We start from the raw sequence: 15953 nt of genomic DNA, 5'->3' as shown, positions 1-15953 counted from the left end.
ACACACAGAGAAAGGAATTCTTGTGTGTCGACAGCATCATGCAGTTCCCACAACTTCTCTCTCTAGTCAAACACCTTTCATAAGTGACAAATTGCAAAAATTCCCATTCACTACTTCAAGGAAAAGCTCGTGAATAAAATCTTTGAAAGGGTGGGGGAGCAACAGATGAGAGAGAATCGAAGAGAGAGAGGAGAGAGACTGGGTTAACTGACCTTTTCCTTAAAATTAACGGTAAATATCAGATGGTCTTAAATTTAATTGTTCAGAATTTAAAATATATGAAATGAGTTCAGAATTTAAAGCCTCCCCAAACCTATAGATTAAAATATTACAATTTAACTCTTTGAAAAAACATGATATTTTTACAAGTAACCAATTTAACTAATTTTTTTAATATATTCAAATTAGCTATTTAACTCGAAACAGTTAGAACAGGAAGGAGTAATGTATTAGTTTAGCTATTTATATAAAAGAAAGTGTATTAAATCCCTATTTAATAATGTAAATTTAGAACTCTCCTTTGACACACACACACACACTATCCTTTTATACGTCATTACATTGGACTCAGCATTATTCTCAAGATCAAAATAAATTCGCCAACTAGCTCTTGCATTTAAAAGCGACGAGAAGAGAGTAATTAAAAAAACATGAAAGATGAGCCTCAACTCAACTGTGAAGTGTGAACTGATTTTTGATGAAGCTTTCAGTTCCCCATTCTACAAACAAAAAGGGGGGGAAAAGGAGAATCCACCTGTCGAATGAAGCGTTAGAATGTTGTGGGCTAAGGGCTGTGACATCTTTCCCTATGGACCATCAAATGAATACAGACACTAAAGAAAAAGGCAGCATTTACTTTTACTTCGCAAAATGAATGCTAACGAACACAGCGCCAGGGGAGCAAAACAATAAATCAATCTATATATACAGAAGTTATACCAGTGAGCATCATCAACTTTCCAGTTCAAAACCGGCCACCCATGACCTGAGCTATGCAACATTTGATAACCAAGGTCGGTCGGTCAGTCAGTCTATATACGGGGGATCAACCCATAGGCAGCCAATGAAGTTGATGAACAAATTAGTAATATCCGCCAATCGTGTCAGGAGCCTCGTAGTCAGAAGCCATGATCTCATCGTCCTAGCTTACCACTTGAAAGCCTCTTTTCTTGCAGCCTTACCTTGTCACGAAGCTCTTCGATGGTATCAGATGCTTCCTACAGTGGAAAGAGGTTAAAAAGATCTCATCATTTAGAGTTGGGAATTTACTTTTTACAGGATAAAAACAAGCAGATAGCAAATTCTCCTTTTCCACTTCAATTTTGGAGAGACGAGTGGACAGTTTGATGAATGCGGGAGTTAAACCTGTAGCTTCTTTCGCAATTTTTTCTCCTCAGCATCTCGTCGATCCCTTTCTTCAGTGAATACATCAATTATAGTTTCTTGTTCCTTGTTCAATTCTTCAATCGTCTTCTCTGCAGCCTGGAGCTGGTGATGTAATATTCAAGAGATGTTAAGAAAAATGCAGAATGTGTCAAATATTAATAAAATCAATGTTTTTGCCCAAAAGCTTACGCTTCTGGATTTTAAGCGATCCTTGACAAAAGGATCCAGCAATTTTACAATTTTACTAGTTAGATAATTCATTATGGCACATATTCCAAATCCTCATTCCATTCCAATTTGAAAGAAATATTTTCCTTTCTAATTCACTTCAACCATGAATTAGATCCGCAGCTATCCCCGTGAGCACACCAATGATGAAAGTACAAAAGAAAGATAATTCAGATGTAAATAAAGTATATAAAAGCAGAAATTATAGACGAACAATCCAGTTCAAATACATATAAGCTAAATGAAGAGCAACGTCATCACATGAATCTACAACAGACTGATCATCAATCTGATCGATTTTCTTTCTTTCCATAATAGAATATAGGTGGTCACAGCTCAAACCTGAGTTTCAAGAGACTTGCATTTGTCCCTTTCGCGCTGCAAATCCCGCCTTAATTCTCCGATAATTTCTTCCTCCATCTTACTTAATCTATGGCACAAAAATTGCAAATTATAAGAAGAATCAACAATTAATGTCCAACAAAGTAACCAAAAACAGTGAGCAAAAAGTAAAACATATTTCAAAAATTCAAGACACCTTTCTTTCAAGTCCCGATTCTCTTCTTTCAACTGCTCCAAAGTGCATAGATCAGGATCAGAAGTTCGGTAATGGCATTCACTGACATCTTTTCCCTGCAAATCAACCGCAACAGGCACTATTTTGAGTTTACAACCCAAACCCAAATATTCAAAAAGATGAATCTAGGATAGTCACGACACAGGTGATTCAACCACTTCCAACATATACCACACTGCAGATGTTCATATTGTATACAAATAACATTAAGGGAAAAAAAAAGAGAGCAATGCTTCTCATTAGACTTGAGATTAAGCAAACAGGAAGGCATTCGTACTTTTATAGGAAAAAAAGTGCGTGAAAAGCATTACCTTTGGCTTGGATCCTCTTGGGAACTTAAAGGTTCTTCCACTTGATGTGATATCTTGTAGAAAACTATCCTCTTTATCAAGAGATTTCTCGGCCTGAAATATCTTCTGCTTCTCTTCACTTGCTAGTTTCTTAGGGTGAACAACTTGATCTTCATCACTATTTTCCTCTTCGGAAATTGACAGCTCATATAAACCTTGTTTCTTTCCACTTCTTTTAGAAGAGGCTAACACGCCAATATTTCCTTTCTGTTCCTCTTTGTCTGATGCAGTTCGTGTGGCTTTGCTGCTTGAAGCAGAGTATTTCCTTTTGATTGAGATGATCCTGGAGTATAATCAGGAGATGTCTCTGCAAAACAAAGTATAGAAGCAAAACTTCACAAGTTTATCCTTTCCAACACAACACTGATAAGGATTAACAACTACATAATTAAAACTAATACCAAGACTTGCATCAAATAAATAAAACCAAAGCAAGACCTCGTAACTGACCTCTATTTGCCCTCTCAGCCTGTGGATTATTACTATGATTTGAAGCATAACCAATTTTATGGCGGTTTGAATTCCTAATCAGAGAAGAATGCAACAGATTTATTTAAATTATTTTTAAACCCAAAAAAAAAAAAACCAAGAACTGACCATATAAGCAATCATCTAAACTAATTGCATGAATAATCCAGAATTACCAATAACTCCTCTGCATTTGTATTAATCGCGTCTCTAGTCTTGATAGAACTATCGTACGCTCAAAGCCTTGCTTATCATGAGCTGGTTCCACAAAATTAGCTTCTAAAACTCCTGCATTTAGATGGTGAAAAGCTTACCAGAAAGGAGCATGGACAATTTGGCAGGGGTAAAAAGAACAAGGCAAAAACACTCACCTATGACCCCTCGCCCACCACTGCCAGCAGGATTCCAGATCCTCCAGAAGGGCTGAAAGCAATCAAAACCATCTGTAAGACCAATTTTTACAGAAACACCACTACTGTTCAAGTCCCAACTACCCACTACAGAAAGCAGTCCGTATTGGTTCATTTATCATGAATGATGATGAAACAGCCAGCGTATACTTCTAAACCATACAGAGATCAGGAGCCTTGATTTTTACCCACAAAAGTAAATAAATAAACGTGCTCTAATCTTTCAAGATATAAAGGTTTTACACAAACCTCCTACATTTTGTTGAAATTACACCGAGCTCTCCGCTGGTTAAAAATATACATGGCCCTCCCCTAAAACAAAAATATGCCCTAAACTTTCATATGATTTTAAAATTCTTTACTAAAATACCCTCCACTAACCTAAATATATATTTCAAAAAAAAAGAAAGAAAGAAATGAAAGTTGTTTTGGTAAAAAAAAAAAATAATAATAATAATAGAATGGGACTAAAGTGCAGGGCATCTTTTTGTCTGAAAAGAGGTTTGTGTACATTCTAAATGAATGGGAAATGTGTAATGTAAGTAAAAATTCAAGGAAAGACTATTCTAGCATCATTACTTATTAATAGGCAAGCATTTGTAGTCTTTGGCCAGTTTATAAAACTGAAATATCCATTTAAAACAACCAACAATAGCATAGAATCAACATCGACACAACTCTACCACCAGGAAATGAACAAACTATCTCAAATGCTTAGACTACAGGAACTCATGAAGTGAAGGCAATGAACTTCACATAAGAGAGCCACAGACAAAATAAAATGCTCCATAATTTTGTCCAGTCTTTGCCAACCATGATAAACACTACCTTTATGAGTCGATTCTTGTGATAAACATTGAAACCGGAAACATCAATATGATGAACTGCGTCCTTGACAAATCCGATAGTCACAACAGCAACCATCTGTAACAAGATCTAAATGAAATTGTGCAAATGGCACGTTATAAGAGTAAAGTCAGTGTTCAACACGCATGTTACATTTAAATCCTTTGGAACTCCATCTATGCCTGCCTGTGGCCTGTACGTAACCTCCTGAGACATCATCATATCATTCACAATATTGTGATGCACAACATCTTTCCCACGAAGAATAATTCTGAAGCCTGGAGGAAGCCTCAGATATAAAATTGACGCATAGCTCTGGATACAGAAAGATAGTGAGAAACATATGATCATCTACATATATATATTCAAACAAAAATCTGACTAACCCTCAGCGAATGTCGGTACGTAAGGAAGTGCCTTGAGTTGGGAAACTCTCTAGCCATCTCTATGTGTTTCTCCTCACGGTTCACACCTCTGATTTGAATATCCTGCCATACATAATTAACAAAATAAAATTATTAATATTAATATTTCATGAAGTTTGCTTAGACATGCAAGGATTGTTTTCCCCTTGTTTTTGGTGGGTGGGGGGTTTGCATTGCAAATATCATAGTCATACATGTGGATCTGCATCAAAATCAAGTTCCAGTTGACCTTGGTCATCCTCCCAGAGATTGTATATAATTATCCGTGTTCCCTGAGCTTTCATCATATTGAACTGCAAAGAGCAAAGCTAACACAGTTATTCATCCTTCATGCACAGCAAAGAGCAAAGCTAACACAGTTATCCATTGTCAATAACTGACTGCTTAAAACTAGAAAAAGAACCGATAGAATAAGGGGGAAAAAGCACATAAAATACATGGTTACATACATTGTGTGTGTAACTGCATATAGGTGTATACCCATGCATGAAGGATCAATTCACACTGATGTCAACTAGAATTACTTTTAAATCACTGAATAAAATTTGTAGGATAAGTTTCTTACAAAATCCACAACTGGATTAGATGTTTTAATCATGAAGATCAGAGTCACAAATTTTACATCTATCAACCTATGAAAATAATATATATATATATATATAATGTAACAACTTGTTGTTACCAACTTCTTTCTAAAATTTTATAAACATGATCAATATGATAATCACTTCTAATCCAATGGTTAGATCAATATGATACTGAGAGGTTTAGTGTCCATTCTTGCACAGGCATCAATATCTCTGCATACGTATCATGATTAATCATTTTCCCGAAGTACCAATTGATCACCTGACGAAGAAGATCCTCTTCACTGGAGAAAGGTGACCACCGAATTATTGTTTCAACATTTTTATTCCAATCACCCCACGAAGATCGTATCATCCTATTCCAGCCTTGACCTCCTCTTTCGTAGTCAAGCTTTCAGTTAAGTTGGCAAAAAAAACAATAGTTAGATGCAATGAAAAAGAATAAGTAGTTGCTTAGGTTAAAGTGAAACGCAAGTCAACATATATGAATTATATATCTTAGGTTAAGTCTTTATCTAAATGGAAAATATAGAATAAGGAGGAAAAATTACCATGGGTACTACAATGTCTTCCTTCCCCGTACCCCTCAAAAACGTGTAGGACAACAAGCCAATACTCTGCGTAGAGCTAATAGCAACAACCATGTCACAGTTACGGAAGCACCATGATCAATAATGAAGACAATAAAAATAGACCGTATAAACAATTGGCAAGAAGAATAAATACTGAAGTTCTTCTTTTCTTCCCTTTTTTGATAGAAAAGATTTGATGTTTGAAGTATAAACATGTAATCTGACCAACAGGGAGATGATTGTACCAGCAACAAAGCAATCAACAGAATAGTTCTAATAGACTTGTGTTCCCCCAACACTGACAATATAAAATCTCATACATTCAGAATTCAATGATTACATTTTATTCAACAGGGTTTCTCTCTCTCTCTCTCTCTCTCTCTCTCTCTCTCTCTAATTTTTACAATTTAATTTGTAAGGGGGGGAAACAATGAGAAAATCGAACAAACCTCTTTCCTTCTTTCCCTTGCCAGCGTGAGAACACAATTACATCAGCCCCAAGTCTCATGGTACTTGTTTTGAAACCATTTCCATCTATCACATCAACAGGAAAGGATCAGCATGCCCTCTTCAATAGAATATTTGCATGTAGACAGTAAGTTAAATTTCTGCATGTAGAGAAGGAACGTAACACTTTACATTGCCCAATAGTATTTGCTAATTTGCTTTTCACAGAATAACCCAGTGACATGCATTGACGCATTTTATCTGGATCCATTCCACCTCCATTATCTGGAAAAGTAGTAAACAAACATAACAAAAACAGATTGCCAAAAGAAAGATCACCATGTAGATTTTAAACAGGAAGGGAAAAGGTAAAATGACAATGAGATGGGATAAGTATAAGGACAACGATATTACTACAAATCAAACATCTAAAGTTGCCAATCCATCAATCCTATGAAACACACAAAAATTACAGGGTTAATTACTCTCCCCTCACTCTACTCTCCATTATGAATCTTGAGGTCAAAATAAAGACAAAAAATATAAATTTTTTAATGAAATAAAAAATATAACTTATTGGAAAATGTATTTCTATCAATAATTTTTTTAAAAAAATATACTTCAATGTTATTTAGTTCGTATTGAGAAGTACAGATTTCATTTATTCTAAATTTGAAAAGGTGACTCCTTTATTTGGTTAAATATTTATTTAATACTCTCTCTAGTCCTATTTGTAGAACACTTCTAAAAATAATTTTTGGCCTTAAATGTAGGACACCTTGTAATATTTAAACTACTTTTTTCAATTTAACCCTTTCTTAATCAGTATGAAGGTATTTAATATAGTTATATCGTTATCTAAAACCAAGGGTAAGAATGGAAGTATATCTCTTTTTTAATGGTATCAAGAACAAAAAAATTAACTTTTTTTAAAATACGTGAAACAGTTGAAAGTGTCTTACAATAAAGACAAGAGGAAGTACTTGTTATCCTATATATGTGATTAATATTAGATTATGCTGCATGATAATCAGGAGCAAGGGAAGAGAAGAGAGGGAAGGAGAGAGAAGAGAGGAACAGGAACAGAGAGAGGCTCAATTCTATTATTCCAAAAACCTGATTGCCATTACTCCCTCCATGCTCTTTATGCACACCATAGTTCCTAAATCCAATCAACAAACTCTTTATATAGACCGTTAAACCCTTTAACTAACTTTCTCATTTTATTTATTGCATAACAGGTTATTGGTCAAGATAAATGTAACTATGACTAGTATTCTGTTGTAAAGAGTAATCAACACAGCATATTTTTGTCATGTCAGGGAAGGGGAATAGAGCATGACAAAGAAAATGGAGAACGCCCTTTTTCAGGACAAAGAAGAGGGGGTGTCTAATTGGGGATATCTTGAAAGAGGGAAGAACAATTTGGCCGAAATCAAATAAATATACAGCTGAAGTGGAGTACTATATCAAAACTGGCAACTGCAAAGAAATAGGGGTTTAATATATTTGTAGGGTATAATTTGTCAAAAAATAAATAAATCAAGAAAAGGGGGGGAAAGATGGGATTGGAGCAAGGCCCTCCCCATTGTTTGGCAGTAAAGATCATGAGTTTTCATTTAAAGAAGGAATGGATGAAAGAATGACCATTTTGGGTTTTTAGTGCCTGGGAGAGCCCATCCCACTGGAATGGCCCACCACCCCATTTGAGGTCATCCTCATTACATGAATCGACCAGAGGAATGCACATCAATTACTAGGAATGACTTTTTAGTGACAAAATTATCCTTGGTTTTGAATTTTTGGATAGTCCTACCCTTGCGTGACTCCTGCACTCCCACTATCGTACTCCCATTTTCGCAACGTCCACAGTCTTACCATCATTCTCCTCTGTCACTAAATGACCATTGTGACTTCCTAAGGCAACAACAATGACCATCACAACTTCCTAAGGCCATTGTTCTTCTTGAATCTGGGTTGCTAGTGTTAAAGGAAATGATGGAATCCACCTTGACAATGATTTTTCTTCTCCAATCTGACTTCCTAAGGCCGTCATTCTCTCCAATATTCTTCGATTTGGCGCTTTTTTATTGTTGATTGTTGTGCCTGTTTTTTTTTTAATGATGTTTTGATGGTTTTTCTAGTCATCTCCTCCCTCCCTTGTTGGCAAGGATTTGTGCATGATGGTTGAGGCCAGGCATGGTGGTGCTTGGTGGTTAAGGCTATGCTTGGGTTTAGACTTTTCATGAGTAGATCCCTTAGTAACTAGTCTGAGGGTAAAATGGTATTTGGCTATCATAATTATAAATATTAAATAAAAGTCATATCATCATTTCATTGATATACCAAGTGTGTTTTTAAATCCCATTCGCATTCTATCAAAAACAATTCCACATACTAAACAGGGCCTTAAAATTGAACAAACTTCCTAAAATCTTGATTCAAGCAGCTAGCAATGCTTCAATCAGGACTGCAAGCATATTTAATCCCTAATCAAATTCCTAAACTTTCTCCTGATAACCTTCTTGTGCCATATTTTTTATATAATACTATGCAATCATCATATCTAATCCCTAATCAAATTCTTGAACCTTCTCCATATAAGTTTATTGTGCCATTGTCTTTTGGGAAAATCACAATCAAGGACCCTTGAAGACAATTAATTACGCCACAAGGCCAAATGATATAATATTACTCTACAGGATCAAAGTAACAAACTTTGTCGTGAAAAGACAAAAACACCCCTCATGTGTATATTATATACTGTTTTGATGACAACTCCCCATTCAAGAAAAACAAAAAACAAGTCCTATTCACATTTTAACAACAATCAATTCCCTTATTTACAATTCTAAAAATTAGCTTGGTGGTGGAGAGGAACAAGTGTTATGATTTGATAAACAAGTTCGCATTCAAGAAAAAAAGTCCCATTTTCATTCTAACAACAATCAATTCCTTCATGAACCACTGTAAAAATTAATTTAGTAGAGGAATTGTTATAATCTGATGAACAAATCTCCATTTGAGAAAGAAGAAGTCTCATTCTCATTTTAACAACAATCAATTCCCTCATCACAACAAAAATACATCAGCGGTAATTTTGTCTTTTCACAACAAATTTTAATTACATTTAGGTCCTTTAATCCTGCAAAGTAATATCAGAATCATTTGGTTCTGCAACAAAATTATTGGTCTCCAGGGGTAAGCTTATTGTGCCATTGTTTTTTTTTATAAAATACCATGGACTCATTAGTACTCTAGCTTCTAAACGATAAGTTATGCTGTTCTAGTCATACTTAAGTTTCAGATATCAAAATAAAGACCTATAACAGATTAGTGGTGACTGATGAAGTTTAGTTGGAAAACACATCTAAAAGAATAGGAATGAGTTGCATGGTGCCAATCTTCATCACCATTTACAAGTTTAAAACCAGACTGTGACCCAGCAAACCTAAAACCATTTATGCAAAAATTCATGAACAGACCATAAGCAATTCTTTCCTCCCTGAAACCACAGAAGCCACATAATTTTATGGAGTCTAGCACGGGATTTCTCATATAAGCAAGGATCCTTCCATCAGTCCACTTCATTCCGCCCTCCTATTACTGCTACCAATCATAACTACTATTATTCTGTTCCAATCTCGTTTGAGTCATAGGCAGTGCACTTAGCCAATGTGTAATTCAAAAAGTGCCACTCTGCTCACCTTATACGTTTCTGTTTAACTTCAATGAAAAGGAGTAAGAACTAGGCAACAGTGATGGTGACAAAAGTGGGCAGCTTGAATTGAGGTGTGAAGTAGCCAGAGGGGAAGAAGTGGCAAGCTAATCACAGGAGCTCATCTAATTCACCCATGTACATTTTTCTTTTCCTTGTATAGCTCTATAAATTTAAAAAAAAAATCGACAATTTAGGTGCTATAGCAGGTTTTTAAAAAACGAATGAAAATACCTTCAACCAGCAGCATCCTTGTATCATCTTTTTTATTGACAACCATATCAACGTTAACAAAAGTAGCCCCATTACAAACCTGATTCAAAATAAGTGAAGACGTGAAATTATAGCAAGCAGCATCCAACTCAATATTATAGCAAGCAGTGTACATACCTCGTCCAATGAGTTATCCAAAAGCTCTGCGAAAGCTGCAAAGAAATAATTAATATAAGCATAAATAAAAATTACTAACTATAAAATACTGAAACCCAGGACAAAAATCTCTTATTTCACCCAACACTTTGAGAGGCACAGACACGTCATTCCTGTGATTGAACATTCATATAAACACGCCAGTTTACCTCCAAGAGCCCATTTATGACTTGTGGCATTAGAATGTAGAAACTTTGGATGAACTCTGACATGATCCATGCCAACTGTAGAATTATAATAAATAACAAATTATAATTGCAGGGTTAGAAACACAGAAATTCCAGGAACCTCAGGCCTGACAGCCTTAAAATAGTCAAATAACACAAAAAGTGACTAAAATAATTAAAAAATAAACATCTAAATGTTAATTTAATTTATCAACAGCTTCATTAAGCTCAAGGATGCTGATTGTCTTCCCCCTAAATCTACTTTAGAATGCAAACTGTGACAAGGCCAAAATCCTTGATCCTGCATGAGAATTATTAAACCTAGATAAGGAAAAGTTTTAAACCCCATCTGTAATAAAAGCAGAGTCTAAAGGGGAAAGATTCTTCTAAAATCCCAGTCCTCCTCCGAATCTTCTAATTCTTGCGGGGAATAGCCCCCTTCCCATCAATTTTCCCGCCATCCAATACCCGCATGCAAACATTTCCTCAGTAAATATGAACGTCCGTCTCTCGCCCATGAGAATGACTCCCAACCTTTCTAATCTACAAAAGTTTCCCTGTTCCAGAGCCTATATAAAATCGTCAATAACTATACACATTAAACCCAAACCAGACACAAAGCAAACTAAAGCCAAGTTAATAACATGTCACAAAAACATATTCAACGATACGGCCATTCCTTTTAAAACCCCCCGGGCCCGCCCCAAAAAAAAATGTGTCCATTTCAATACTTGTGCTTCCAAAACATCTAAGAACTTAACAGAAACGTAAATCAAACATGAAAACGAGAAAGTGATGTAGAAGCAAGCTGCTTGAAATAGGGGATGCCTCGGGTCACTTGCCGTTTCTCGCCAAAAAAAAAAAATCTAAAGAATCCGTTTACAATAGAACATGATATGCAGAGACTGCCGTACCGGATGAAGAATCCCAACCATCACTAATCGCTCCCTCATAGTCTCCGGCCTTCCAGAACTGCTTGCAGCTCTGGGCTTTGGACCGCACATTTAAGTCTCGGCTCCCATTGGCATGTATCGAAGTAGAAGGCAACTCAGGAGCTGGCAATCTCAGCGTCGGCTGCGATGTTTCCGAGGGAAGAGGACTAAGAAATCCGAGGGGTAAAACGATTCCACCCTCATTCGTCTTGCGCTTCTTTAAAATACCTCCATGGTTCGCAACTGAAGCCCCACGCGTGCCAGTTTCCCCTCTTGAAAAAGCTGAGACGATGTTGGTGCCGATTAAACTATCCAAATCGACGTCTGAATCGGAGTCGCTGCTGCTGCTGCTGAGTTCGATAACAGTGTCAGGGAAGGTCGAAGCAACGTTGGTTTTCGGCCTGGAGTTATGCACATTGGGAGTATCACAAGGTTCTTGCTTTATACAATCGTCCATTGTTGCAATGGCAAGCACGAAGGAAGAAGCAGATGCAGAAAATAGGCAGGCAGTGAAGAAGTAGAAAACTAAAAAGCGCTTTCAGCAAAGCACCTAAACCGGGGTATTATGGAATCCATCGTGAATCCAGAAACAGGGGCACGATTCGCGGCCTTCGACCTCAAATCGCTTCGTTTGATTTTGTTTTTTCACTTTTATCAGACGTGGGCCGGAAACTAAAGCGGCGCCGAGAAATTTGGGAAATTTTCACTCAGGCCGTCAAAATCAACTTATTTGTTTTTAGGGCCCCATACAACTTTTTTTTTTTTTGTGAGTACAAGAGGCATGCATGACACAACTCTCAGCCTAACACAAAAGTAGCAACCAAGACACATACCTTACGTCAACCCATTATAGTTCGCAGGCATATCATGATTAATGATAGTAACTTCTCCCACTTCATGAGCTTTCTTACCAAGCATATCAACCAGTTCAAGACTTGTTTATAGGCATGTGAAATTTGAATATTCTAGTTAGAAAAAATAATCTTTCTTATCTGCTCTGAAATCTCCCTATTAGTAAACCCGACACCTACGTCCCTCATCAATGTGTTGTGGCTCCAAGCAAATTGGAGAATAAATGCACTTTAGACAATCTAAGCATCTTGCAAACCTCCAACCCTGTTCTAATTACAGAAATCTCAATAGTAACAATGTTCATTAAAGGCCTTATGCATTCAAAATATGCATTACATGCCCAAGATCCTCTATGTAACAAAATTTAAGAAAATCACACAAAGATCCTATGTAAGAATTCTAATTACCGCAAAGTCCCACAACATACAAAAATAATTCTAAAATCCCATGAGTTTTAATTGCAAATAAATTCATATTTAGTGTCCCACTATGCTTAAAATATTGGAGGATACCTATGAGTAATCAAAAAAAATTTGGTGTGCATATACCAAAACGCCCTTTTTTATTCTACCTTTCATCTCCTTTAAATTTTCTAAAGTTACCTTTGCTGTCTCTTAGACCTAGTGCTCAAAGCTTCCTCACCATCGAACACTGTTAGATGAGTGTCTTCCTATAAGTAGCTCAAAAAAATACAACACTTCCTAAAAAAAATCAAAAGAAGCAAGATGAATTCATAAATATTTGATCTAACAAATCAAGAGTATCGATCTCTCTCTCACTCACTCCCTCTCTCTATCTCCTGCTCCATATCTTTCACTTAATGATTTCTCCCTAAAGAGTGGAACTGGGTTAGGAGAAATGAATGGAGAAATTAATAATTAGAGCAAGTGGATTGTGTTGTGAATTGGCAATGAAGCCGTATAGGGCTTGTGATAGTTAATTGTGTAATTATGGTGTATGACTCGAGATGTGGTAATACAATGGGGTTCCCAAAATAGAAAGAATCTTCCAGAGTCCTTGCAACTATCAAATTGTAAACTAAGTAATTGCCACTCTTCCTTCTCAAAATCGTCAATTTTTATTGCTCATAATGTGTTTGATTAATTGCCTTACAAGCAATATACTTGCTGTTGTTTTTGTTCTTTAAGGTTAAATTGTTCTAAGGATGATTCATGGATTTACCTCTCTAAAAATATTCATAAGGATTGAAAGATGCTAATGCACAAGTTGCTGAATGCTGATAGGTCTAATTCTCCTTCCTCATATTCATCCTCTTTAGTCTTCATGCTCATTTTCTTCTTCAGGATCTTCCTTATATTCCCCAAACATGATAGTAAGAACCTTTAAACACGATGCAATGGTAAATGACTTCAAGGAAGACATGACATCCAGCTAGTATTCAGTGGTAAGGAAGCACCAAAAGGTAATAGAGATGACCTTGAAAATTGAAGAAAATGAAAGGTAGAATGAATAAGGGTATTTTAGTAAATGCACATTAAAATTTAATTGCAATTGAAGCTCATTAGATTTAAAAGTTATTTCCTATAAGATTTTATATGTCAATTATCAAAAAGCCCGTGTCTATCTCTTTTAAAAAAAAAACAAGCGCCATTGTTGCTAGCAGCAAAAGCTCTGTTACTAGTGAGAGTTTACCACCATTGATAGCTAGGCCATCACTGCTAGCCCTATTTGGAAGGATGCAAAAGATGGTGCTTACATCATTAAGATTGGGTATTATATTACAAAAGACTGGTTACAAAAAGTTAAGGATCATAGTCTATTTACAAATTCATAAGCAAGTGTGGATATAAGTTTAGGCTTATGTTTTAATACTGAGAATGTTTAAAATGGCAAGTATTGGCTTCTTGATGTGTTATTGGATAATGGTAATTTTGACGAATATAAGAAAGCCACGGTAGCAGTGATGTGTTGGTAGATTTGGAATTTTTGATGTAAATATGTGTTCAATAATGACAATATTGATGATCAAGGTTTGATTAGGATGGTTTCAGCTCTCATAAATGAATTTTAAGATTCCAAGAAGTTTGAGGATAGGACCAGACAAGCCCCTTGTATTAGCAAAGCTTTGAGGAAGGTGATTTGGGAAACTCTTCAAGTTGGCAGCATTAAATTCAATATTGATGGGCTTGGTGTAACTCTTATTTGATGGCAGGAGTTAGTGTGGTTTATAGAAATAATATGGGTGAGTTTATTAGGGGGTTGTGCAGGGAGGTTAATGTTAAGACCCTTTCATGATTGAGTGCTTGGCTTCAAAGAAGGCTTCTATGATTCAATTGAAAATGTTAAGACCCTTTCATGATTAAGTGCTTGGCTTCGAAGAAGGCTTCTATGATTCAATTGAAGTTTGTTATATTTCATATTCATTTTCAGACCAATTGTTAGGAACTATTTAGTTTGATTTGCAGGGTTCCTTGGAAGGGTTGTGAATGTTAAACCATCAATGTTGTACATGAGCTACTAAAGCTAAAAATTTCTTTGTCTAATGTTAGTTTTTCCTTAGTTTCTCATCAAGGTGATAAACATGCTGATCATTTAGCAATCCTGCAAAAAAAAAAGGGATGGGTTATAGTTGTTGGATGATGGCTTCTTCTTCCCTCTTAGAATATCAATCATACAAAGAGATTAGGCCTATGAATTGCTTCAAAAGTGGTGAAGTTGAGGTGGTATTGATAGATATGGATCAATCCTTTTTTAACAAGATTATGATGTTTTGTGGAATTTTAATTCTATTTCAAATTGTGTTTCTGCTGGGTCTATGTTAAAATTAAATCATTATGGTGTTGGTTAAATTGGTTTTTGTTCTGATGCATGTTTGTCATTCCTTTGTTTTTTTAATAGTTTGTTTGTTTTTATTCTTGTTCTTTTTTGGTGAATTTCTTGGTGTGTTAGGTTGTATTTCTAGGTTTTTTTTAGTGTTAATTTTTTTTTGCTTTGACTGTTGATGCTTGCACTTTCTTTTTTATTAAAAAATGGAATTATTTTGGCAAAAAAAAATGAATATATCAACCACAATCTTTTCATCTTAAATGTAAATATGATGTAATATGATTTGTGTTGATAGTTTCATAAAATAAGTCACTCATTTGCACAATAAATAGAAGTGATTGTCTCAAGTCAAAAGCTATATCATAGTATAATACTCTCCCCTCCCATTCTCTCTCTGATAAAGTACATTTTTTGTGCCTTATATCCAATAGTTACTTCTCTATGTGAGTGTCAAGTAACTTAAGAGCTACGCAAGCTACCCCGTTTTGGTGATAATTGAAGTAAGCTTGCATTAAAGTACATTCTCATAGGCAAGTTAAATGGTTTGTGCTAGTTAAAAATTATTTATATTAAAGTTTATAAAATATAATTAATTACCATATTAGTGAAACCATATTAGGTGAGGAGTTAAGATCCTAAATTTGGGAGTAAGACAAATCAATTTGTCAAGTTGGCTCATTAAATGATCGTGTGCCTAGTCTTCCTATAGGAATTTGATAATGAACTTCTTTTAACTTTCACAAAAATGTATTTCTAGATCCTACAAACATCG

At 35.6% G+C, this 15953-nt stretch overlaps 1 protein-coding gene across 1 annotated transcript; it reads right to left on the bottom strand.

Annotated features, from left to right (window-relative positions):
• Positions 1 to 640: 640 nt before the first annotated feature.
• Positions 641 to 12193, bottom strand: LOC129320427 (protein MICRORCHIDIA 7-like). Its single transcript, XM_054965885.1, is given in 21 exon segments — positions 641 to 1217; positions 1366 to 1488; positions 1957 to 2044; positions 2153 to 2247; positions 2503 to 2776; positions 2779 to 2848; positions 2992 to 3065; positions 3186 to 3297; positions 3381 to 3432; positions 4248 to 4343; positions 4419 to 4580; positions 4652 to 4753; positions 4885 to 4983; positions 5540 to 5668; positions 5829 to 5904; positions 6299 to 6383; positions 6489 to 6581; positions 10249 to 10327; positions 10405 to 10439; positions 10593 to 10667; positions 11525 to 12193. Coding segments are annotated over 21 exon segments (2478 nt in total). The 5' UTR covers positions 12000 to 12193; the 3' UTR covers positions 641 to 1133.
• Between the last annotated feature and the right edge of the window lie 3760 nt (positions 12194 to 15953).

Source organism: Prosopis cineraria, unplaced genomic scaffold (genome assembly GCF_029017545.1).
Source record: "Prosopis cineraria cultivar Desert tree isolate PC_DT_omini unplaced genomic scaffold, ASM2901754v1 PC9, whole genome shotgun sequence".
NCBI lineage: Eukaryota > Viridiplantae > Streptophyta > Magnoliopsida > Fabales > Fabaceae > Prosopis > Prosopis cineraria.
This window is presented reverse-complemented; position numbering and strand designations above follow the sequence as displayed.